Source organism: Microtus oregoni, unplaced genomic scaffold, assembly GCF_018167655.1.
Source record: "Microtus oregoni isolate MIOR12 unplaced genomic scaffold, Mior012 000029F_ref0000214, whole genome shotgun sequence".
Taxonomy (NCBI): domain Eukaryota; kingdom Metazoa; phylum Chordata; class Mammalia; order Rodentia; family Cricetidae; genus Microtus; species Microtus oregoni.
In genome coordinates, this window is record NW_024543088.1 from 26,314,369 (window position 1) to 26,339,916 (window position 25,548).

General features: G+C 47.0%; 1 protein-coding gene across 1 annotated transcript; it reads right to left on the reverse strand.

Annotated features, from left to right (window-relative positions):
• Positions 1-15,277: 15,277 nt before the first annotated feature.
• Rtp2 (receptor transporter protein 2) lies at positions 15,278-19,444 on the reverse strand. Its single transcript, XM_041677735.1, has 2 exons — positions 19,281-19,444; positions 15,278-15,785 (listed from the first exon to the last, which is right to left on the reverse strand). Exons 1-2 carry the CDS (start codon positions 19,442-19,444, stop codon positions 15,278-15,280), a joined length of 672 nt encoding a protein of 223 aa, XP_041533669.1.
• Between the last annotated feature and the right edge of the window lie 6,104 nt (positions 19,445-25,548).

Below are 25,548 nucleotides of genomic sequence, written 5' to 3' on the forward strand. Positions count from 1 at the left end.
GGAGTCTACCATTGCTAAACTGAGCTCTTCTGCCCTCTGCTGGCTCTGCCAAGAGCATCCTGCTTAGGGCGGGCTTTAGCCAGTCTTTCACTCTGTGTAACAGGCATTGTGCTTGAAGTGGGAAGCCCACAAAAACACACAAAATCAGTTCTGTTCTCAAACTTCCAGTGTTTCAACAGTTTGTGTCAGATGCTGGGCAGATGCTCATGCTGACAGGAGCAAGACTCCATCCTTGGCCTCAGGAAGAATCCAAAGGCTTGGCCAGTAACAGATTTTTCCCCCTGAGCCATGCGATGAAAGGGTTAACACTAAAAGAGACCACCAACCCCCTCTAAGTCTCTCTCCTCCCTCCCCCCTTCCCCAAAGGCATTTGGGGACACACACACACCCCCCCCCCGCGCGCGCACGCGCACAGGGAGTGCCCAGATAGAGAGAGCATGTGTATTTCAGGAATTCTGCCCAATTGACAGGTCGATGCCAGAAAGTTTCCAAAGAACAAGAGCTGGAGAGGAAACCAAGTTAGAAGGCAAGGGTTCTAGAACTAACTCTTCTTCTGCATGGGAATGGACACTCCGGAACCTATATGTACAATCAGTGTCGCATTTCTTAGAAGCTGCTGCCAGAACCAGGGACATAACTGCCTTTTCTCACCTTCACGCCAGCAGATCTCACTTCTCTGGCCGGCGGAAAGGAAGTAAAGGAATCTTGTGTGTTGTGCGCTCCCTCTTGTGGCTCTTCTCTGCATTGCTGACGTGCCTTACCAGGCTTTTCAGGGCTCCCAGTCAATCTCCCTGTCTGGAACCAAGGACCCTTCCGGACCAGCGCCTCTCTTCCTGATATGCAGAGGGACACCTTACTTCTTATCCTAATGCCCACTTGCATCCAGTTCTTAAAATACTTTCTTTTAAACAGTTGCAATAAATTTGGACGCTTCCAATTTAATCTTTAATGAAGGAATGAACTGTGTAGCATTGCGGCCTGGATCCCCGTGGAACTCTGCGGGGCAGATGGCTGGACCACTAAAGTTCGCAGCTCAATGTTTTCTTGGAGCTCCTCAATCCCGATGGGGTGCTCTGTAGGTGCGCTTCCACTCTGGAGGCGCTGGTGCTCACCTCTTATCTCCCATCCTTCTAGACCAGTGTTTCTCAACCTGTGGGCCGCGGATCCTTTGGGCCTCAAATGACCCTTTCACCGGGATTACCTAAAACCATCTGTAAACACAGTTATTTACTTAACGATTCGCAGCAGTAGCAAAATTAAACTTATGAAGGAGCAACGAAAATAATTTTAAGGTTGGGGATCACCACAGCATAGAGAAGTGTTCGAGAGGTCCCAGCATCAGGAAAAGTCGAGAACCACTCTTTTTACACAATCTCATCACAGAGCTGCCCGGCTCCCTGTTTATTGAAACACTGAGTTTACTAACTGTAAAAGGCTGAGTGGCTTCCCAAATTCACGTCTCTTTCCTAACCCCTAGAAACTTCCAATATGCGTGTGTTCAGAAATGGGAGTTTGGTAGCTGGAGAGTGCTCAGAGGTTAAGAGCCCTGACGGCTCTTCCAGAACAGTGTATATATAATAAATAAATGGATCATTAAAAAAGAAAAGAAGTGGGAATTTGCAGAAGTAAGTCAATTAGGTCTCTCCCGGTTAGGTTTCCTGGGTTGTCCAGGTAGAGACTGTAACCAGTGACAGGAATCCTTACTGGAGACGGAGGAAAAGGCAGCGGAGGATAAACTTGTATAAACTGTAGACCAGCAGGGAAGTGACACGGCCCTGAGCCCCGGTACACACAGAGCCACCAGAAGCTAGAAGGTACCACAAAGCCTCCTACCCTTTCATCTTTTGAAGTGTGGCCTTGGCTCACACCTCAGTTTTAGATTTCCATCCCCACCCCCAGAGCTGGAAGAAAAGACTCTTCTGTGGTTTTAAGTCACTGTCGTAAGGGTTAATAGCAGCCATGGGAGCGTACAACCACTAAGCCGTTCTCCGCTTTCTACTGACTCAGACTGGCCCAGAGAGCTGGATAAGACCGGCTCAGTTCTGCTCTACACTGGGACCACGTTTCCGGTCCACCTCAACTGGGTTCCCAGAGCCAGGCCCAGACATCCGGGTGCTTTTCCCCAAAGACTAGAGTCTACTCAGGCCTCTGGGGTCTACTTACCACTGTCACTTAAAGCGAGCTCCTTGACAGTCATCCGATTCCGTCTTAATCAGTTAAATTTCAACTGGGGACACGCTGCCGCTCTTGTTGACCTGAAAGCCAGGCTTAGCAATGCTATAGCAATATGGTGGGCTGAGTGGGAGGGTTCAAGTCCCAAGGAGTGAGACAATTTGCCCAAACTACACTGAAGTAGAGACAGGGGGCTGTGAGCAACATAATGAGGAAGAGTTTGGGGGATATTTACCCCGTTCCAATAGCGTTATAGAAAATATACTGTCTACATCGGCAAGGTCAAAGTGAAATGCAGCGGGGGAGTTTTGTATCCACTCAGCTTTGAACCTTTTCCCATCGCCATCTGCTCCACTTGCTGGAAGGGGACTCATCGCTCCCACGCTCTCATTTACCCTAGCTCGGCACCTCTTACTCATGAAAACTTTCAGATAAATTGATGAACCAGTGTCATGCCTCGGGGGAAAAAAATAAACCATTGGCTAAGCAACATTTGACAGCAGGAGTCACAGGGAAGCAAGCAGATGTCAACTTTGGGCTCCTACCTAGAGGACTGGCTCAGAAGAAAGCTGTTCTTAGATTCCTGCAATGTGCAGAAGGGTGCAGAAGATACCCTTCTCTCACCCCACTCCCACCATCACTCATGCCTTGGCCTATGCTCATCTAGGGTTGTATCTTTTACAGGCAAATCCCAATTTCCTTCTCTTAAAAAGAGGACACACATTTTTGTAGCCATGGCATTGTGTATGCCAGGCAAGTGTTTTCTCAGTGAGTTAAAGCCCTGGCCCTCTGCACACTTTTGACGACTTCATAGGATCCAGGCCAAAAGCATGCACCCGGCCTTCTGAGAAGCCACAGGACAAAGGGGCAGACATACCCCTAAATAATTCAGAAACAAGACATGTTAGATGCTTGCTTGTTTTCCATTATAGCAATTGCGTTATTGTTTGTCTTTAGTTCTCCTGTCTGTTAGTTCCTTGTTAAAAAGGCTTGGCCTTTGTTACCAGAGAGTTTTTCTTAAGATGTAGAGACATGCTTTCTTGTCTTGGTGTGCCCTGAAAACTGCCTGGATATATATATAGTAACTTCTTGCAAAAAAAACACTTACAGAGCATTGCATGAATGTGTAATGTCAATCATAATCTTCAGCTATCAGCTTTATGCAAATGACTTCTAAACTAACACACACATCCTTTCCTCATCTGCCTGCCTCTTTGTCCCTCTGGCTTTCTGCTTTCTGATGTTGTTTTTAACTACTGTCTTTGTGGGTTATTTAAATGTTTCTTGTGTGTTTCTTCTTAGTTTCTCTCCATTTTTATCAAATTAAGCCCCCACTCCAACTCAGGACCACAGTGTCTCTCTTGTAAACATTTTAAAAGCTTTCTAACTATCTTTCCCAGCACCTGGTTTCCCCATCAGCACCACCAGCTCTGTCCCTTCCGATTTACCCTATACCATGTGTCCTCACTCAACTTCTGATATTGATTGGACCATGTAACTGTCTTCACTAAATAACTCATGTAGAAATCATTGCCATCTGCATGCGTAGGAGGTCCCCAGTCCTGACACTGAGTCTTGAGGTCCTTCAGAATGACCTTCTAACTTCTTCAGTTTTGTTCAGTGCACACACAGCCTCATTCAGAGGTCATGTTGTTGTGCTTTCCTGTCTCTTTAAGGGACAAGCCACGCCCACTCCCATTACCTCTGACCTGCCCGCCACCATCTTGGGCCCTTTCTTTTCTGCTTCCTTGACGTGCGTTTTTTATTATAAGGAAGACCTGGGAATGTTATGGTTTTGGTCCCTTTAAGAGACAAGCCACACCCACTCCCCTCCCCATCAGCTGAGGCAGGCTGATCTTCAGCTTCCGGCCTGAGCTCGTTCTCTTTTCCATCTTCTTCTCAGAGAGGCAGCTTCGCTTCTGCCTCTCTCCCCACTTCTCTGCTTCCCCCCTTCTCTATCTCTTTCTCCTCTTCTCTCTCTCAATCTCTCTCTCTCTCTCTCTCTCTCTCTCTCTCTCTCTCTCCCCCCTTCACCCTTCCTCCTCCATAACCCCCTGAATAAACATTCAACCTCACCCTGCATGTCTTGTCTATCCATGTTTCTGTCTTCTGCTCGCCCGCCATGTGTCTCCCTGCCTGGGATCAGCCATTGTTCAGGGACCAGCAGCTGTCTCTGCCTGGGGCCCACTGCCTGCTGCCACATGACCCGCCACCACTGCTCTGAGACCAGCAGCCGTCTCTGCCTGGGACTGGCTGCTCCCAGGGCCTGCTGCCTGCCACCACATGGCCCACTGCCACCATTTGGGACTTACAGCATTTCTGCTGCCTACTGCCGCAGGGATCTTGCAGCATTTTTTAAAAAAGAATAACACATGTGTGCTCACCATTCCCTAAGACTGCTGTAGTGCGGCTACACCCATCTCCGCTAGCACACATTTTGCTCAGAACTTTCTGTTTCTTAGCCTCCAGAAGGAAGTGGAGCTCCTGCAATTTGGTATGGGGTGGCATGGGTTTTTTAAGAAAAAAAAAAGTTATGTTGCCTGGCTGTGGTGACACACACCCTTGATCCCAGTACTTGGGAAACAGAAGCAGGAAAATCTCTGTGAGTCTGAGGCCAGTCTGGTCTACAAAGCAAGTTCCAGGACATCCAGAGCTTGTCTTGACGAAGCAAAAAGTGGGGAGGAGTTTTTAATTTTTATAAATACAGAACTCTCTCTTCACAGAGTATGGAGAGTAATAGAAATGCATTGCACAAAGAGATTGAAATATAGTAAGGACCAAGATTCTAAATTAAATTCCCAGGAAAGTTGCCTGATGGGGGGATGGTAAAGATGAAAGTAAAATGTTGTTCATCTCTACAAACCTCATAGTTTACAGCAAGAGAAAGGGAACTATATCAACATGGATGATGCGGGACAAGATGCACTCACCGAGAACAGATTCGAGAGAGAGGATATGAGGACATGCTAGATGGGATGCTGCTGTCTCTAATTCTACCTCAGACCACAAAGTCTCTGATAAGGAGATACTGACTGACAGTCAAGGTTCCCGCTGGGCGTTGGACTAGCATAAGCCACCTTTTGCTGAGAATGAGAGTCACACATTGTAGGCTGGGAGGTTGAGTGTTTAAGGGCAGGGAGCAGCTTAAAGGACAAGGCACAGGGCCATGGAAGTGCAGCTTCAGTGTGAGAACATGTCACCTACATGAGACTGATAGAATGGTCATGATTAGGTCTACCTCCCGGGACAAAGATAAAACCGCAGTGGCTTTTGAAGCAGAGCCCCTTGTTTCTTTCTTGAATTCTTGCTTGATGATCCAAGGATGCCAAGATATCAGGAGCTGGGAGGGCCTCTGTCTTGTTCCCAGCTTGACTCCCAGCTCAAAGTTGACATGATCAGTGCTGAGAGAAATTGAAAAGAGAATGACGCTAACGCTCTGACTAACAAAGAAACAGAAACTATTCTATTGCCCCAAATGGGAAGCAGGAGGCATTTCTGTGGTTGGAATATTATTCATGCTTCTGTCTGTGTTCCAGCATAATTCTGGAGTGGAGTTTGCCTTACCTTGATTGCTTGTCATCCCATCACGGCCATGGATGAGAATGGTACTGTCCGGAATAGTTCGACTGAACAGATAAGCTTCCGAGCCTGGCTGTGAATGCCAGACCAGCTTTTTTCCTCTCTCCACTCTTGTACAGACACCTTGACAAATAAGCACAAATGTATGCCTATTCAATCAGAAGCTATTATTCTCGTGGGTGTGTTCATGCACACCTGGAACTCAGAAGGCAAGGCAGGGGCCTAAGTTCCTGGCTAGGCTGAGCTATGTGGTGAAGCTTTGTATCAAAAGATTTCATCTACAATGAGCTATTAATTTATTAACTCATTAATTTATTAATTTTTTGTGAGGTGGTTAAAGGAGAAGGATGTAATGTACTCACAAAAATGATAAAAGTTTAAGATTATTGATACATTATTTATCTTGAATTTATGATCTTCAAGAGACACATGAATCAAAACACCACATCATAATTCATTAAAGGTATGGATACTATGGCAATACAACTTTTTAACTTTCTTTTTATTTATTCTCTGTATCTTTCACATCAGGCCTTCTGATTCCACCCATCTCCCTCCCTCTCCCTACCCCAGAATAAAACAAAATGAAATTTAAGAGAAAAAAGTGGGGGGAGAAAGGGAAAGCTGCAGTATGTCACAGTGAGTCACGCAGTAAACCCTTTAGCTATACATTTTCACATGCAGGAGTTCACCGCAAAGAATTGTTGGTTTGGTTGGAGGCCCCTGCCCTCTGCTACACCATTGACACTGGACCTCCCTGGGACTCTTCCTGGACATTCTGCTGCTGCCCTTTGTTCTGGAGATCCGGCAGTCCTGAATCCACAGGACTGACCCCACTCCCATCCTGTGCTCTGGCAGATCACAGATTGGGTGGATGTTGGAGTGGGCCAACCATAATCTTGGTTCTGGGCCTGGATAGTTGCAGGGTTGGTCAGCCCACCAGCTCTCCCCTGTCTTCACCACCAGGGGGAGCTCTCCAGCATTGCCCTGGCTAGTTCACCCCTTACAGTGATGAACAAGGGCTGGGACCAGTTCTGCTGCTTTCATATCCTCAGGGTGTGTCCCCCACACCCATACCCTCAGGGTCAGCTCTACTGCGCTGCCCAGGTGAGGTGTCTGCTCCACTCTCCTGAGTGCTGCAGCTGATGAGGGGCAGGGACAGCCTTTCCTGCTCCTATGCCCTCAGGGCCAGCTCTCCCACCTGCCTCTTGTGTGGAAGGGTGGGTGGAAGGTATATGAAGGCATCACCCACCCGCCCATGCCACCACTTAACAGATGAGTGATGGGGACAGCTCTCCCATGCTCACAACTTTGGGGCTGACTCACCCACACATCAGCCAACAGGGTTGGCTCTTTTGTGCTTTGTTTTCCCATGGGTGATAACGGGCTCAATCCTTTGACTGTCTTGTCTGAGTGCGGTGAGATTTCTGGAGCCCCAGCCATAACATTGCTTCCCATGCCTTCTGTCTTCTTTGTCAAGTAGCCTGTAACCGTCTGCCAAACAGCAATCAATGACGGACTTGCTTATTCAGTGGTGTAAAGTGAGCAGAAAGAAAGAAGGCATTTAAAGAGCAGGGCCTCGACTAATGCATACAACGCAGGGGCGAGCAGACTATACACAAACAAAACTAGGGTCTGAGGACAGAGCTGCTGAATAAACTTGCATGAGCTCTACAGGGGCTCTTGCGTAAGCTTTCTAATTTCTCCGCTGTTATTAATTCTTTTAGAATTTCGTATAATTTTTTGATTATATTTACAAACGTCCCCATGAATGAAATAAAAGAGGGAAGACATGACTACCCCTCAAGTATGGAGAAGATTTTTTTTTTTACTGCGGATAGAAGGGAGAAAGCAGGCAGAGGGAAAAGTCCAGGCTGAACATGGCTGGCAGACTAAACAGGACCATGAGAGGAGAGAGGGAGAAGGAGAGCAGGATAGAAGCCAAGAAGTGACCTGCGTCAAGAGACCAAGAGACTGGAGTAGCCAAAATGGCTGAGTTATATAGGGATTGGGTTGAGGGAAGGGAATTGGAAGACCAGCCCCTGGGGGTGAGCGGTTCCTCAGAGGTGTGGTGAGAATTGCTGAGAGAAACCATGGGTACTGAAGGATGCCAGGAGAGCTTTGGTAGCCACAGGTACTGAATGAGACCTGTCTTGAGATTGAGACCTAGCATTCCAGCCTTCTGCTGATGAGAAAATGATAACAATCTCTTCTCTACCTACTTCTTGCTTGAAATCAGGACATCATCGTCAGGGAGCCCAGGAGGACTGGACTGATGGTCAAATGAGAGACCGGAAGACATCTGTTTCACTGGCTGCATGGGTTCTGCAGGACCCCCTGGGCCTAGGGAAGTGCAGGCTGCTTTGGAGCCATCTGGGATGCAGGTTCCAAGAACACCTTGGGCTGGCCCACTGCAGGCAGTGTTTGAGCCATCCACAGTTGACGGGAGATCTGCTGGGACAGATGTAGACTAGAGACAGAGGATAGAGTTAGTTAAAGAGCTTAGGGGACAAATTTTATCTTGGCTGTACACCTGATACGTCGAGGCCCATGGTCCTGGAAGCTGAGGGGAAGGGAGCAGTGTCAAGACTGGGGGAAGAGGGATCTCACCCCCAGGAATAAGCAGGTAGAAAAACTTGGTTGTATATATGCTCCCATGTGGCCTTCACTGGAGGGAAGTCTACCTTAAAGCAAACTAACTCTCCTCCCCCCACCACCCCGTAGCTACTAATCACCTGGAACACCTAAGCTAAGGATGGGACTTGTGTTGGTAATTTTATCTGGTCTGAGCCTGTGGAGGTCTCATGCATGCTGCCTCAACTGTTGGGAGTTCATGTATGACTGCCAGTGGAAGAAGGGTCTCCCTGGAGCCATCCCTTGTCATGTCTATGACAGTTCCAACCTTTCTGCCCCCTTTACTTTGATGACTCCTTGAAGGCAATGGTCCTGGGAGGGAGGGATGTGCTATAAACATTCCACTCAGGGCTGGGCACTCTGCGGTTTCTTATGCTCTGCACCTTGGCCAGTTGTGGGTCTCTGTGTTAAGTGCCATGTACTACAAAAGGCAGCTCCTTCGATGGGGGTTCACTGGTGCACTAATACATGCACATACTGAGAAGTACTGATAAATTATTTATCAAGAAATGATGAATTAGGAGTCAAGTCAGCACTATACCCATTGAGCACAAATAATAGTAGATTCTTTTCTAGGGTCTATGACCTGTCTAGCCACAGATTCTTGTCCCCAGTGACAATGTCAGGTGCTAGTTTCAACTTATGGAGCAGGCCGTAAATCCAACCCAGAGGTTGGTTACTCTGATGCCGTTCATGCTAATACTCCACCAGTGGGCATATCTTGACAGGCAGGTCTTTGTCACAACTTTCTGGGTTCACTTCTGGATAAAGCTGATGGTTATTCTTCCCTGGTAGGATGCAAAGACTCTTTCAGTCTTGAGAAAGCTAGCTAGTAGGGATGAAACTTTCAGGGATGCACCCAGGTTGATTTCACCATGTTCTAGGACTCGGGTGTGTGGTATCATCAGTAATAGGGTCTTGCTGTTGTGTTCTGGAGGGTCCAATAGCTTTGCCAATAACCGATGATGTTTGGGAGTCAGTAGGACCTCATTGACCAACAACACTCTCTCTCTCTCTCTCTCTCTCTCTCTCTCTCTCTCTCTCTCTCTGTGTGTGTGTGTGTGTGTGTGTGTGTGTGTGTGTATGTGTGTTAGAAAGCTTATACAGTAGCATGTTTCTATATTACTTTTTAAAAATGTCTTTAGTATTAGATTGACCTTACTCCCGCCTCCTCATCTATCATGCCCTCCCATCCCTCTCTACGTTAAATTTTTCTTATACTATTATTATTCCATTTAACCCTTTAAATTACTGTCTTCTATCTACCCTCTCTCTAAATCTCCCAGCCATGGACCCTCACTAATTTTCTGACCGCTGTGAGTATTCCAAACGGAACATTTGTGGTTTAAAGGCATTGGTGATTACCTCTAAGTCACCAATAATGCATCCGTGTTTCATTAAGGAAAGAAATGAAAGTACTCCCCCTGGAGTCATTCGACCAAGAACAAGTCCAGCTTTGAATTCTCTCCACCTGCATCTTCCATCTTCTGACTGTTGCGTGAGTCCCCATCTGCGACTGCCTGGAAAAGGCTGACGTGTAAATTTGTCTGTCCATGCATCTGTGCCTGTCCCTGTATGCGGAACTGTGTCTTCTGTCTGTGTGTTTCTTTCCCTAACAAAGAACTTCATTCTGTCTTTATTGAACAGCCTAGAAAGCATCTCATGGGGATGGAATAAGGGGTAGGTTGCAGAAATCTTTAACAGAGTTTTCCAAGGCTGGAGTAACTGGTTGCAATTGATCCCAACTGAACCCGACTACAAGCATCATCATTTATCAAGCAATATCCATAAATGGTTGCTTTTAACTTCTGTCTTTGCTGCTTTCAGCAAATGATACATGTGCATTGCTTATATCGGGGGCATAGAAGAGCACGCTACTTAAGATTACAGCTGTGTATTAGCTTAGGTTGCAAAAGTTGATTACATGGGAAATCCAAGGCAAATAAGGTTGGTTATTACATTGTGCTTTTAAAAACAGATTACTTTCTGTCTCCAGATGGTGCTGGGAAGCCAAGCTGTCACCCAGATATTAGGGGGTTGCTTCTGCTCTCTTGACAAGGTGTCACGGTCCTTGCAATGGCCTTTGAACTGAGCCTCATTATGTGCTCTTGTCTTGTGTAGGGTTTCTGTTGCTGTGATGAAACACTGTGACCAAAAGAAACTTGGAAAGGAAAGGAATTATTTCACTCACAATTCCATGTAACGGTTCATCATCAAAAGCAGCGAGGGGAGGAACTCAAGCAGGGCGGGATCCTGGAGGCAGGAGTTGATGCAGAGGCCTTTGAAGGGTGTTTAGTCCTTAGGACTTGCTCAGCCTACTTTCTTTTAGACCCTAGTACCACCATGCCAGGGATGGCACCATCCACAATTGACTGGCTGTCCCCCACCAGTCACTAATTAAGAAAATGTCTCACAGGCCTGATCTTATTGGGGCATTTCTCAGTTGAGGTTCCCTCTCAGATGACTTTGGCTTGTGTCAGATTGACATAAAACCAACCAACACAACTTGACACACAAACATCACTTTTCAATTAGAAGCCTTCCTTTCTCTTTTATCCTCAGTATGACACATTAATATTTGTATCACAATATAAAACATAAATAACTTTTAAAGTGTAAGTCTTTATAAATTCAAACACATTACAAGTTCAGTTAAAAATCCTAAATCTCTTCTAAAAGTTCAAAGTCTCTCCACTGTGGGAGCCTATAAAAATCAAAACTAAACGAAATGCTTTCTTAATTCAAGAGGAAAGAACCAGAGCACAGCTACAATCTTTAAAAACAGCAAAACCCTACGTCAGCAGTGTAACTAGCTCAGTGTTCACTCTCTGGGATTCACTCACAATCTTCCGGGCTCCTCCAAGGGGCTCGGGTCATTTCTCTAGCTCCACCCCCTACAACACGCACAGTTTGTCTTCCAGGATCCAGGTGGCTCCACTCCACTGCTGCTGCTGTTCTTGGTGGTCATCCCATAGTTCTCCAAAATGCTGGGGTCTTCTGCAACTGGGCTGCACTTTCACCAATAGCCTCTCCTAGGCTCTCTTCATGGTGCCAAACCTCAACTTCTCTCCATGACCCCTTTAATCTTGGGCCCTCAACGGCCACTGAGGTTGCATCTTCACCAGTGGCCTCTCCTGGCCTCGCGCAGTGCCAAGTCTCAACAGCTCTCTATGACCCCTTCATGCCTTTAAAACCAGTACCACTTGGGTGACTCTTATACTACCAAGTGTGGCTTCCTGAGTGAAGTCCAACCCTGGCCGCCTCTGGAACACAGCTGCTGTGTGCTCTTAGGAAAGATTTTCCAGAAGATTTCACATCAATGACTCTGGTCCCTTAATCACTGCTAACTTCTCAGCTCTGGCTAAACCAGCATCAACTTGTCCCAATAACTTGAAGGGTTGACTCTATGGTGCTGGTCTCTTGTTAATCATGTTAATCGTGATTCTTCAGCTCCAACTGACCAGACACCACAGAATCTTGACACAAATGACCCAAAAGAGGTTTTGCTTCCTAGGAAACTTCACAAACTAGGCCTCCAGCATCTGTACTGTTCTCAATATTCTTATCTTTCAAGCTACTGCAGAGCAGCTCACCAAGCATTAAACACTCAGTGTGCCTTGCTTGTACAAAGTTCCAAAGTCCTGCCACAATCTTCCCCAAAACAACACGGTCAGGTCAGTAGCAAAAATACCCCACAGTCTTGGTACCAGTCTGTCTTAGGGTTTCTGTTGCTGTGATGTAGCATCATGACCAAAAAACAAGTTGGGGACTGTGATGAAATTGCTATAGACCCTGGGTACTTTTAAAGTTAGACTTAATGCATATGAATGTATTATGTAATATGTATTATGATATGGTTACAAGCCTATGGGGGGGCAGAATGCATGGTTTGAAAGAAAATGGCCCCACAGGCTCATAGGGAGTGGCACTATTAGGAGATGTGGCCTTGTTGAAGTAGGTGTGGCTTTGTTGGAGGAAGTGTGTCACTAGGAGACAGGCTTTGTGGTATCACTGTAAGTTGCTCTTCATCTTTTTGGTCCCCAATACCCAATACAGAGTTACTATTTAGTTAGCATGGTTGACTAATTCTTGTCCTGTTGAGTACAATATTTCTTTTCTTATCTTCCTTTACCCCCAAGAAAAAATTGCAGGATTATAATTTCTCCAGTAGAGATGAGAAGGGAATCTTGACTTTGAGCCATCATTCATGTTTTATTTATTCCTAATAACTGACAATTTATATGCTAGAGTTACTGACACAGGAAATTGAGGCTTAGTGAGTTCAATATTGTAAGCCTTTGTAATTGCCTGGAAGCTGGTACTGGAACCAGAATGCCAAGAAGTATAGAATAAAGCCTGGTGGTCAAGACCTATGGGGTGGGGTAGAGCAGCAATGAGGCATCTGATGGCGGCATGTCACAAACCCAACATGGGACATGGTAGCCAAGGGATGTGAGGTGGAGTAGGCAGTGAAGAAGAGTGAGAAGACAGCGTTCAACAAAGCACAGAGAGTGTTGGTTAAGCCGTGTGGGGTTGGGTAGCGCAGTGCCAGAGAACAGAACACAGCATACAACCAACATGGCATGGGAAATGGTGCCCAGCCGTATGGGGTAGAGTAAGGCAATGAAGGGGGGTAAGCAAACAACACTCGACATGACATGGGGCATTGTGGACAGATTCTGAGGAGTAGGGCAGAGAGCCAAGGAAAGACAAGAAGAGAGCACCAGATTGTGAAGAAGCAGAAGACCTGGGTTTGGCCAGGCTGATTTGGTAGGGAGCGCCTGATGGTCAGATAGCCTGGTTTATGTGTCTGGAGCTCCATGTAAAAGCTTGGAAACCCATAAAGACTGAGAGTTCATATGTGGTAAAAACCCAAGTTGTGAGGAGAAAGTTGGGAAGAGGGGAATCTTGGGCACCCCAAGAATATAAAGGATGAATGAGAGGGCATGTCCCCAAAGAATATTGCAATGGAGAGGGAAGATGATTAAATATGAAGAGCCAGTGCCATACAGCCACTATAAAAGTTCCTAGATAAAAAACTAAAAATAGAAGTTGGTATATACTCCAAAGAATCTAAGTCAGAGAACCACAGAAGTGCCTAAGCACCCATGTTTATTATGACAGTATTTACAATAGTCAAGTTACAAAATCAGACAAAGTGCCCGCTAACAGATCAATGAACAAAGAAGAATATGTGATATACACACAATGGAATATAGTCAGTCATGAAGAAAAATGAAATAATGCCATTTCCTGGGAAGTGGATGGGACTGGAGATCATATTAAGCTAAGTACGTTAGACTAAGAGAGGGAGGTATCATATGTTTTCCCCCATGTGTGAAATGGAGATTTTTAAACACAAATATGAAAGTAGGCAAGGGATGGCTTGGGGACGAGGGGACCAGTTGTTGGGGGACAAGGAAAGGTGACAGATGGGTGGGTGTGGTCTAAATATATGATTCTTGTGTATGGGAACATGAGAGTGAAACTCGCCTTTTCAATTAACAGAGCAGTTACAGAAAAGGAGGCCTGTGAAAGGCTGCAGACACAGGAGACAGACACAAACAGAGAAGCAGCCAATGTTTTGATCATAAAGTATGGAGTGCTGGCTGTAGGGGCAGAGAAACGAGATTTAATGAATTAAAGAGGACATATGTCTTGGAAGCAAATATAATCTATTCCCTCAATCCTGAAAGGGTAAAAACATCGCCGTGATTGGAAGAGGACAGATGTCAAGTCAGGGAACAATCTCACTCTAGTTAAAAATGAAAATGAAGAAATCATTATTTTCTGAGAAAAACTAGCTAGTGGAAAAGCTTTTCTTCTAGAAACGCCCCGCCTTGTTTCTCTTCACCTATTCTAGCTTCCTTGCCTGGCATCCATTTTTTCAGCAGGGTTTCCTCCCTCTAAGGCAGTGGCCAAATGCCCCAGCTTTGCTGATCATCTGAGGCATGACCTATCCCCTTTGACAGAATTTTGGCAATCTGTTTCTAGACACAAAAACCACATTTTAGCAAGAAATGCAGGCTGGCGCCTCTTTATCCAGTTCTGTTGCTCAGTGTTGCCTTGAGGTTCCCAGGGTAGACAAAGCAGGGGATGGAAGCTCTCTGGAAATTTCTTGATACCCAAACCTTTGGTGTTCTTCTTCCTAGAAATCATCCTTGTCTGCCATTGAGCAATTGTCCCTTTGGGGACAAATTCTGTAAAAGTCTAACTAAGCTCAGAATTACCAAGGAACAGTTTGTATTTCATTTTAATTAATTTAAATTTAAACAGCCACACATGGCCAATGGCTAACCCATTGGGGTGTGTGCCATTGACCATCCAGCCCCCTCCAACTCACCCCCATTTCCACCCCTCCCACCTCCACTCTTATCCCAGACCTAGCACCAGAGTGAGCCTTTCACAGCACTAGAAGCCAGATGCCCAGGAGGACCAGGTGACTGTCTCTGTGTACTGAGTGGAAGGTAGGCACGAGGCACTACTGTCTCCAAGGAGAACCACGCAGGACAATTAGAGGGAACTGAAAGTGAGCATGAGGGTATGACAGAATCAAGAGGAGACCTAAGGCTACGAACAGAAAGCAAAAGAAGGGCTGGAGGTGGCTGCAGAGCAAGAAATGAAGGGGACAAGACAGCCCTGTAGACTTCAGAATCATGCCGAAGCCCAGCAAGCTCCCCAAATTCCCACCTCTCCCTCCTTCCCCTCGTTGCTGTCAAATTAGCAGAAGGACCACTGAGCACCTCCGAGGGCAGCTTCCTCGTTTGGTAGACGAGTGAGCAGGGTGCAAATGATTGAACTTGCAGCAAAGTCAAGAAACGGAGTCCTCAGTCTCAACCCCACGTTCCCTCTCCTCCCCCACCCCCGATCCCCCCCATTCTAACCAGCTTCCCTAAAGAAAGCCAGAGCGGCCTCGGAAGAACTGCAGATAGACAATAACCAGGCAGAGGGTACCCCAAAACAGACACCAACGAAATGAGAAGAAGTTGTAGACAAAACCGGCCTGGCCTTTCCTCTTGGAGGCATCGGTATAGGCAGCGTCCTCCTCCAGCAGCTTCTCACTGGGCTTCCAGTGCACAATGCCTTCCTGGCAGGCCTCGCAGAACTCGCTGCGATGCAGCCCGCTGTCCGGTCGGCTGGCCACGTGAATGCGGTACTGGCCACCATCTTCGTCGTAGCACTGCTCCCGCAGGCTGGTGATGAGGTTGTCCACCAGGCCCTCGATGTTCTCCTCCAGCATGCTGGACTCGTCCAGCCGTGAGGTGCCGCACTGGTAGCACAGCTGCTTGAACACACGCATGCGCACCGAACCAACACGCTGGGCGCGGTCAAGGTGCATATGGAAGAGGATGACTACATTAGCCGACTGCCAGGTGTGCCAGCACCAGGAGCAGTGGAACCTGGCAGGAAAGAAAGGAGGAATAGAGCAGGTGAGACTCTCATGGACAGTCAGAGCTGGGGAGCACAGGAAAGAAAAGACCAGAGCGTTAGAGGCTGAAAATGGAAGAACATGTTTACCAGTCTGTGGGTTCATTATCACTGGAGGTAACCAGCCACCATCTCCTCCTAGTGGTCACCCTGGGGACCCGAGTAGCCTCCTTAGCCTAGCACTGGAGCCATTGGGTAACCAGTCAGTTGTCATCTGGAAGCTGCCTCCTGTGCGCCCTCCTATGGCTTCTGCCCTCCTCCCAGCCTATTGCAGAGTGGCGTCTGGTCAACCTTCAAAGACAGTATGGCTCTCCTTCTCTGCAGCTCATTTCTCATCTGCTACCTGCAGCCTGATGGTGTCTGTGTTGGACTTGCTCAGGCTTCAATCTGAAAAGGAGTGGCAACGTCACCCTCTGACTCCTGAATTTGGCCTGCTCTGAGGAGATGACATACAAGTTCAGATCCTAGCACATTGTAGGACTGTAGTAAGCTCTCCAGAAAAGCAGGATAGATTGACAGCCTGCAATAGACAGGATCAGTGAGAATGCTAAGTTGGATTCTTACACCTTCACTGCCCGTAACGAGTCACCCCAGGCACCGCAGTGATCCTGTGTGAGACGGGAAAAGTAGACTCTGTTCCCTTGCATTCCCACCCTCACCACGACTTTCATGCAGGCCACTTTGTCTAATCTAGACTCCTAGAGTCACCGCCTCAGACAGCTGGAGAGCGGTGGTCTGGGGCTCACCTGCCAAGCCCAGCTCCTCCTACACGCCTGTGATAGAGCACTCCTTAACTCCAGGGAGGCACCTGTGACCCTGAAATGTCCTCTTGTAAGCCCCTGCTCACAAAAGCTTCAGAAGAGCTTGCATGTCCACTGGGCCGTTTCTGTCCTCATGGCTGGGTCTGCCTAAATCCACTGCACAAAGGCTTCAAAGGACCTCTGATGAAGAACTCAATCAATGTAGCCAGCACCAACTGTGTTTTAAGAACTACTCAGCCACTGTGGAATAGCAGTGACAGCAAAGCAGCCTCTGACCCCTGAAAGTCACTGACAGCATGAGCATTGAACGATGTGCTACCCAAGACATAGTCCAAAGGGAAGGGGAATCGGGCTGGCCCTGGATTGGAAGGCTCCCTCTCTTCTCCATCCCTGCAATGTCGGGCCTGAGATTTAATACATCTGAAAGATTAATAGCCAAAGGGCTTTGCACAAAATGACTGTGTTTCAGTTCTTCCTAAGGCTGGCTGGATCTGAGCCCTGAGATAAGAAGCTCTAAGAGCCTTCGGAGCTGTCCCTAAACTCCGGAAGCCCCACATACCTGTTCCAGCCCTCTGCACATTGTCCTCCAAGAGGTTCAAACGCTTCCTGTTTTCAGTCTCCTATATCTTTTTCAATAAGTCAATCCAGAATTATTTCCCCTCTCTCAAACCCCACATCTCCAGAAGTACCTGACGTGGGAGAGCATTTTGGGAGCAATGAGACTGAAGCATAGGAAATAAGAGAACACGGAGCTACTTAGAATACCACCTACCCAGTGCCCAGTGTCTATAACAGGCGCCAACATAAACCAGTCAACCTCTGCTCTCTGAGCTACGTCAATGCAGGTTTGCATGGCCTGCGGTAGGACTCCAGATGCTCAGTCCCCACCCATAATCTGCCTCTTTCTACTCCCACCCTCATGCCGTTCTCTACCCAAGATGCTTCACATCCATACACTATGGACAACCCTTGCTCTGTTCACACCTCCACAACATAGTCACCAGCTGGTCTCACATGAATCCAAATGACCAAAGAGGAGGACTGGTTAGCGCTCCTGCAGGTGGCCTGGAGGCTGTGTGAGCGGGAAACTGTGACCCCAGTCCCAAGGCATCAGTCTGAATGGGAAATGATGTCGGCTTTAGAAAGCCGCAAGGGACACTCGGCATGGTGGGAAGTGAGGAACACTTAGAAAGTGGAGAGTCTCTATTGTCTGATGCAGGTGGGAGAGCTGGCCCTGTGGTCATAAGCATGGGAACGCTATCCCTGACCCCCACCAACTGCAACACTCAGGAGAGGAAGCACTGCATCTCACCAGGACAGCGCAATAGAGCCAACACAGTTTGCGCAGGTATTGCAAAATTTCAGAGCCAACCCTGAAATTGTGAGCAAGGGAGAGCTATTCCCATTACCCACTGGTCTTGTGGCCTCATGGACTGTGGCCGCATGTCCTCTCCCCCACTTCCATCAGTGCCTGGAGCAGGTGGGAGAGTGGCCCTGTGGTCATAAAAGCAGGAGAGGCAACCCTGTTATTGCAGGTGTGTGAGAGCCATCGCCAAAGTTGTAAACATGGGAGAGCTGTCCCCATTTCTCATCCTGCCGGCCAACACTACAGCTACCCAGGCCTAGACCCAGGGTTATGATGTGGCCCACCCCAACATCCACCCACCTGTGGCCTACTGAAACATGTGGAGGAACCTGACCTGCAGACCCAAAGTTGCAGGATCTCCACAGTACAGGGCAACAACAGGAATTCCAGGAAGAGTCCCCGTGAGGACCGAGCATCCACCATGTAGGAGAAACCAGAGACTTCAAACCAGACCAAGGACTCTTTGCATCGAACACTTGCAGTGAAAGCTACATGGACAAAGGGGTTTATGGCATGACTCACTGTGTCACATTGCAGCGTCCGTGATGAGAATTTTAATTCTTTTCCCTTCTAAAATATTTTTCATTTTTGTCTTAAATTTTGCTTTATTTGGGGGGAGAGGCGGTGGTTCGGGTTGAAGGGCAGATGCAAAGGGACAGGGGAATGAATGCGATCAAGATACATGATGTAATAGACACACAGAATACATTTTGGAAAAAGTCATCATAAAATGAAAAAAAGCAAAAAAGAAAGAGAGTCTAGGGGAACCCCTGCCTGGGGTCAACAGTTTCATCATCCATTCAGAGTGAAGTTGGAAGGGCTTGAGTGATATGCTCAGAGGAACTGAGGTGTGAAAACTGGGAGACAGAGAAAGAAGAGGGTATGCCCAAGTCCACAGAGCTATGGAATCAAGTTCTCAAATGCACCATGTGTTCAATAACTTGTTCTGTCTTCAAGTCCAGTTGCATTTGACAGCAGACAGACATGGGAGGACCAGAGCACAAGTCCCCCGACTCCTAGCTTGGCAATCCCCATGGCATCTCCTCTCCATTCCAACTACACCAAGCGCCTGAATTTTCAAGGCACTGAAGAATTACCACTCTTGATCTTTTTATGGAAAATTGATATTCAAATACAGAACACAATTTGTTCCGAGTAATGGGGGAGTCTGAAGAGCTGTGGTTAGAAGCCAAGCCTCTGTGGCTATCAATTCCCTGCTTGTCACCTGAACTGACATGGTGAGACCCAGTGCCGGACCAGACCTGGAAAGTCTGTGGACCCTCCCCAGCAAGGGGGGGGGGGGGTGCTGCACACACACAACCCTCCCGTCAGCCTCTCACCTGCCTGAGGCATGCTGCTCCAGATACTGCTTCCAGCCCGGGCCCAGTTCATTGGGCTTGAGGTTGGGGTCTATGATGAGCTCCCAGCTGTCAGCTGGCTTTGCCACTTCCATCTTCTCATAGAAGACCTTCTTCCACTCACAAGTGGTCAGGCTGGTGGACATGATCCCGCTGGCCTGGGTGGAAATGTGAGCCCTGTCTGAGGAAGAACACAGAAAGCGTGGATGGATGCAGCCTGGGCAGTCTCTGTGGTCCAAAAAGCCTCACCCACAAGACCCAGCTCCCTCTTTTGTCACCCTGGAAGCTGTTGCTATGGCAGCCAGGCAGGTACCAGGAGCCAGAGCTAGGGAGGAGGAAAGTCCCAAGTGGGAGTTGCAGGGTTCTGAACTAGATCATAGAGGCAAACTGAGTAGGAATACTGACCAGGTGGAAAAAGCAGGTAGGCGGTGAGCCCCAGCCCAAACTGCCTGGGGCTGACAGAGGGCCCCAGGGGACAAAGATTATGTGGTGGCCCTGTTCACCCCATTGCTCTTCCACACTTTCTCCAGCTGTGTGCTATGGCAACCGTGGTACCCTAGGGAGCCCCGGAGAAACAGGATGGAGATAAGGAACCTGGTGCTCCCACACTGTTGATGCTCTATGACCACTGTTCGTTGCGTACCAAACACGAGCTACATGACCTGTCCATTAGCACAGACAGACCAGAAACCAGGCTTACATAACCTCCAAAAGTTCATCCCCAGTTCAGATCCAGGCCTTCCCAAATAATGCCTATTCCTTTGATTGTTGTAAGAGTAACTAAGCTCTGGGCAGAGTGATTAAGAGAGGAATGACACTTAGCCCTCCACTGGAGAATTCTCGTTCCAGTTGGTGAGACAGAAGTAATGTAATACACCATGAAAAGCACAATGAGGGCAATTCAGACTACACGGTTGCAACATCCACACCCTGCTCCCAAGGCTCACTGAGGCTGCTGATAGGGGAGCTATTTCCTTCCAAGCTGCAGGTTGCTGCTGCCTCAGCTGCTGCAGGGCAGGCAACAGAACACCTTAGCTCCCTGATGCCCAAGTTAAATTCTTTAGAGACCAGAGGGGACTTAACTCTACGCTTGCATAATCCAGGCGAAGGTGATTTCTCCACAAAGGGGAGGCAGTCTTAGGCAGGGAGAACCCCGGTAGGCGTGATGTTATACCTGGGCTCTGCTCAGAAAGCTGTGAGGGTTCCATGATGCCTGTCGTCTATCAGTTGTAAGTTCTTTAACGAAAGCTCCGGCTCCCTAGAACCCCGGAGACAGCCGAAGTGTGCAGAACTAAAGAGGGTTGCTGGGGCTGGGAGTGCTCAGGGCTGCAGGGTTCCAGAGTTGTCACGTGCCTCCATATGGTTCCCATGTGGGATGAGTTTGGAGCAGTGCCACCGGGTGTCCTCGGGTGCAGAGAAGTGATCTTCCTCTATCTTTGTGCCCACAACCTCAGAAAGGATGAAGCTGTGTTATAAAGCCATGAAGAACACTGATTTCTGGTTTTTCTATTGTTCTCCACTCAAATCTCCACACCCCAGCCCTCTTTTCCTTTCCTTTTTCTTTTTACTTTTATATTTTACTTATTTTCTTTTTTGGAAAGGTCTCACTATGTAGCCTTGACTGGCCTGGAACTCACTATGTAAACCACACTGGGCTAGAACTCAGAGAGATTTGCTTGCTTCTTCCTGAGTGCTGGGACTAAAGGTTTGGACCACCACACCCAACCCAAATCTCTTCATAGTGAATCAGGACAACCGGGGCCTAGAAATGGGCAACTACTCCCAAAGGAACCCAGGGCTTGGTGGCTCCCTGAAGACTGTCCTAAAAACAGCTACAAAGCAGGCAGCCTGCAGGACCCATGAATTCCCAAGAACTGAAGAAAACTGAGAGCAGATTTGGCCTGGCCTAGAGCTACGTGCCACCGTCCAGCTCTGAGACGTACTATGCTATGCCATTGTTCCCAGACCAAAGGTTAGTGAAGGGAAGACAAAGGGACCATGAGGACTGCCAGGGTTCACTGCTTTGCTTTGCTTTGCGTTTCCCTCAGATGATGCAATCCCCATAGGCACAGGATCACACTTAAGTTAGAACGACATCTTTTAAGCAGAGAACAGTGTAGTTCATCTTTCTGTACAGCAATGCCCTTTGCTGGAAAGTCTTTCCTGGGGTACCTTCAATGGGTGTAGCAATGACTAGACAAAGAGTGTAGCAATTACTATACAACAAGGTAGCAAGTACTACCTCCTTCTTCTCAGTGTGGCACTGAGCTGCGCCATTCAAAAGTTCTCCATGTGGGTGCATTGTTTACTGGCAACTCATGGTTCAGAACCTCCTCCTCAACACTCTGGGTGATATTCTTTACAATGAACTAATTTTAGCCTTAATAGCTCCGTCCACCCATCTCCCACAAGCAAAATGGTCCACTCTTTTATTCCTATATGGAATGCTTTTGCAAGATGTTCATCATTTAGAGTTTAATTGTCAGAATATTGTACGACAGTCACATCAGTGTGGGACCTAACACGACGAAGCGACGAAGAGCTAGGAAAGTATATAAATCAGAATTGTCTGGGAGCTGCCTCCCAGAGATGTCTGCATACGCTCTTCAGGGAACACAGTCACCTTCTACCAGCTCCGTGCTGGGCTGAGTCCCCGCACAGCCGGCCATTGTTACTGATGGGCATCTGCTAACCCATTGGGTACCAAAAGTTTAAGTTAAATAACTTAATGGCTCGTGATATTGCTAAAGAAATCCGGGGGGGGGGGGGAGCGGTGTTAAACCTTTCTGTCTCCAATTTCAAAGAACCTTAGAAGGTCCTTGGTGGACCCTTTTCAATGGTACGTGAGGTGATTAGTCTAGATTACAGTGGGGAAATTGGATTGCTTCTCCAAAGTAGAGGTAAGGAAGACTAAGTCTGGATATCCTTTAGGGCAGTTCTTGGTGTTACCATGTTCTGTGATTGAAGTCAGTGGTGGATTACAGCAATCCATTCCAAGCAGGATGACAAAGCGTTCAGACACTTCAGGAATGAAGGTAAGGTCACTCCTCCAGGACAAGAACCAAGACCTGCTGAGATGCTTGCTAAGGGGTGGAGGAAATACAGAATGGGTGGTAGAGGAAGGTAGTTATATAAATATCAGCTTAAGTCACGTAACCAGATGCAAAAATGAAGATAGTAATTCACACAAGTGTTTCTATCTTATTTTGTATTTCTACATATAGACACATACATTAACCTGAGAGTTGTGTTCTCTTTTCTATATTTCTCTATTGTGATGTGTAGCTTCAATTACAGATAGTATCAGTGGTTAAGTGCTGAGAGTCTGTGTTATAGCATTTAAGTTATGAGACATTCAAAGACTAAACACTCCTCAAGGGACTTTGCCACTTTATCTAAAATACACACTGTGCTTGTAGTTGTATTTGGAATCATGATATCATGTTTGGTAAAATTATGATCTTGCTTTTATTTTCTATGGAAATTAAACGTGATATAAAGAGATGTGATTGGGTGTCAACTTGATGAGGGGTGGACTTGTGAGGCTTCATAATGATTGGCAACTTGACTAGCTCTGGAATCAACTGAAATACAAGTTGCTGGGCACTTTCTATAAGGGACTTGCAGCCCAGAAAAAAGGAAATGTGTGGTTGGTTTGAACACATTAATGATAAACTCCAAGTCACCAATAATGTGCTCGTGTCACATTAAGGAGAGCAAAGCATTTCCCTCTGGGGTCATTTAACTAAGACAGCCCAGATCTGAATTCTCTACTTTGTTCCCCCGTCCCCTGTTCTGTCTTCTGTCCCACACCTGTCTGTTATGTGAGTCTGAATCTGTGCCTGATAGAAGGTCATATTGTAAATCTCCCCCATATCTTTCTATGCCTACATCTGTCTGTCTGTCTGTGTCTGCCTGTGTCCGTGTCTGTGTCCATGTCTGTAGACGGAAGGCTCTTCTCCATCCTGCTGGTCCCACTGGACCAGTTTCTCTCCTCCCTCTGGGTCCCCATAGCTGCTTATGAAAGAACCACTTGGGGCTTTGTATCAGTTGTTTGGCCAGTGGCTTAGGCTTCTAACTGGCTAGCTCTCTCTTATAAATTAAGTCATTTCTACTAATCTGTGTATCACCACACAGCCATTGCCTTACCTCTATTCTGGCATCTTTCTTCTTAGGCTGCTGCTGGTCTCTCTTTTCTTGGGTGGCTACATGGTGTCTTCTCCTCCCGCCCTCCCCACCTTCTTTTTCTCTCTGTATCTCGGTTCAGATTTCCTGCTGTATATTCTGCGTGACCATTGGCTGGAACAGATTTATTCATCAACCAATAATAGAAACACATAATCACAGCATGCAGAAGGGTATCTTATATCACATTTCCATGTCTGTCTGTGTCTGTCTGTATCCATGTTCATATCTATGTGTCTGTCTGTGTCTGTCTTGTATCCATGTCCGTCTGTGTCTGTGTCTTTCTGTGTCTGTGTTCATGCCTGTATCTATGTTTGTTTTTGTCCATGTCTATCTGTGTCTATTTGTGTCTGTCTGTGTCTGTGTGTTGTCTGTGTCTGCCTGTGTCTGTGTGTCCCTAACAAAGATCTTAGGTATGTATTTATTAAACAGCACAGAAAGCATCAAGTGGGGAAGGAATAAGAGCTTCTTTACAAAAATAGGTGGTTGTTCTATAAGGAATTAAGTCACTGATTCCAACTGGCCCAGATACTAAGCAGCATTACAAGCATCACTATTCATCAAGTAATATCTGTATGTTGTATTCAACATTTACAGTCGATTTTATATGATTGATTTTAATCTCTATTTTTGCTGTTTTTGGCAAATGATTAGAACATGCCTGCACTACTCTCAGCCATGGCCTTTAAGTTTTATCTTAAGCTATGCTTTATCTAAGGTTATGAAAGCTGATTGCATGGGGGATACAAGGCGAGTATGCTAGTTGTTAAATTGCTCTCTTCAGAGGCGGGCTAACCAAACAGGCTGAGCATACAGAAGGGTAGCAGTCGTAGGTCTTAAGGGATCTCCAGGTACATAATTAACTCTGGCTGTGAGTTAGGCAAAAAAAAAAAAAAAAAGTCCCAGTCTCTTAGCATGCAAGAGATGTTTTCATCCTCCTGCATCACCAGAGATGGGAGAAGGGAACATTGCTTTTTGCCTGCTTGCTTTCATTTTAGTTGACAAGTTTATCAAGCCTATGACTGCTGCATCCCTTCTCTGATATTAGAAACAGTCTCTTTGGGATTCCAACAGAGCAGCATGAATTCTAATTGGTCTTCATAGTAAACAATCGGAGCCGGCTATCACCGGGTGAAAGGTGAAAGGATCAGAGAGCAGCCATCCACTAGTTCTTAACTCTACCATGTTCAGACCAAGGGGACAGTCCTGTCTCTACAAATCCTTCTGCATCTCAGACTGAATCCTCAGACTGAATCCTCAGAATGCAGCTGAGCTCTTGTCTCCTCCTGCCTTGTATTTCTTTCTCCGCCCAGCCATATCACTCCTGTCTCCACCTCCCTAGTGCTGGGGTTAAAGGCAAGTGATCACCTTTGTGAGAGCTCTGTTTCTCTTTTAGACAGATTCACTCTCAAGTAGGCCAGGGTGGCCTTGAGCTCACAGGGATCTGTCTGCCTCTGTCTCCCAAGTGCTGGGATTAAAGGTGTGTGCCACCACTGCCTGGTTTCTATGGCTAACTAGTGACTTAGTTCTATACTCGGACCTTCAGGCAAGCTTTATTTGTTAGATTACAACTGAATATCACCACAACAGAGAGTGAAGACCAGCGACTCTCCAGAAAGGAATGCTCCTAGACTTCAGCTTTAGGGTGGGACTGTTGAGCTGTCTGCCTCATGGACTAAGCAGCTACTGAAATCTTGACCTTTTCTGTATATGACATCCTTTGCTAGACTACCTAGACCATACTGTGTGAGCCAATCCAAAAATCCCGTGTGTGTGTTTGTGTGTGTGTGTGTGTGTGTGTGTGTGTGTCTGTGTGTTCTATACCGTCTGCACCTTCAGAGAACTCTGAGTGACAGACTCCCCCCAGAATCCACTGGTAAACAGCACACCAACCCCACTAGGGTAGGATGGGGAAGTGGATCCTTCAGAAAGGAGAGGCACCTTGGAGGAATAAACCTGAGTATTTTGTAGAGGTGTGTAAAATCCACCAAAACATTCACCTGAATGAAGGTCAGGAAAAGTTCTGCTGTACAGGATTCCCAAATCCTGGTGCCTGGTGTTGGCC

Coding starts and splice junctions, on each gene's coding strand:
- Rtp2 (XM_041677735.1), bottom strand. CDS start 19,444: ATGTCCACCAGCCTGACCACTTGTGAGTGGAAGAAGGTCTTCTATGAG. Junction 15,786..19,280: donor GAGCAGCATGCCTCAGGCAG/GTGAGAGGCTGA, acceptor CTTTCCTGCCAG/GTTCCACTGCTCCTGGTGCT.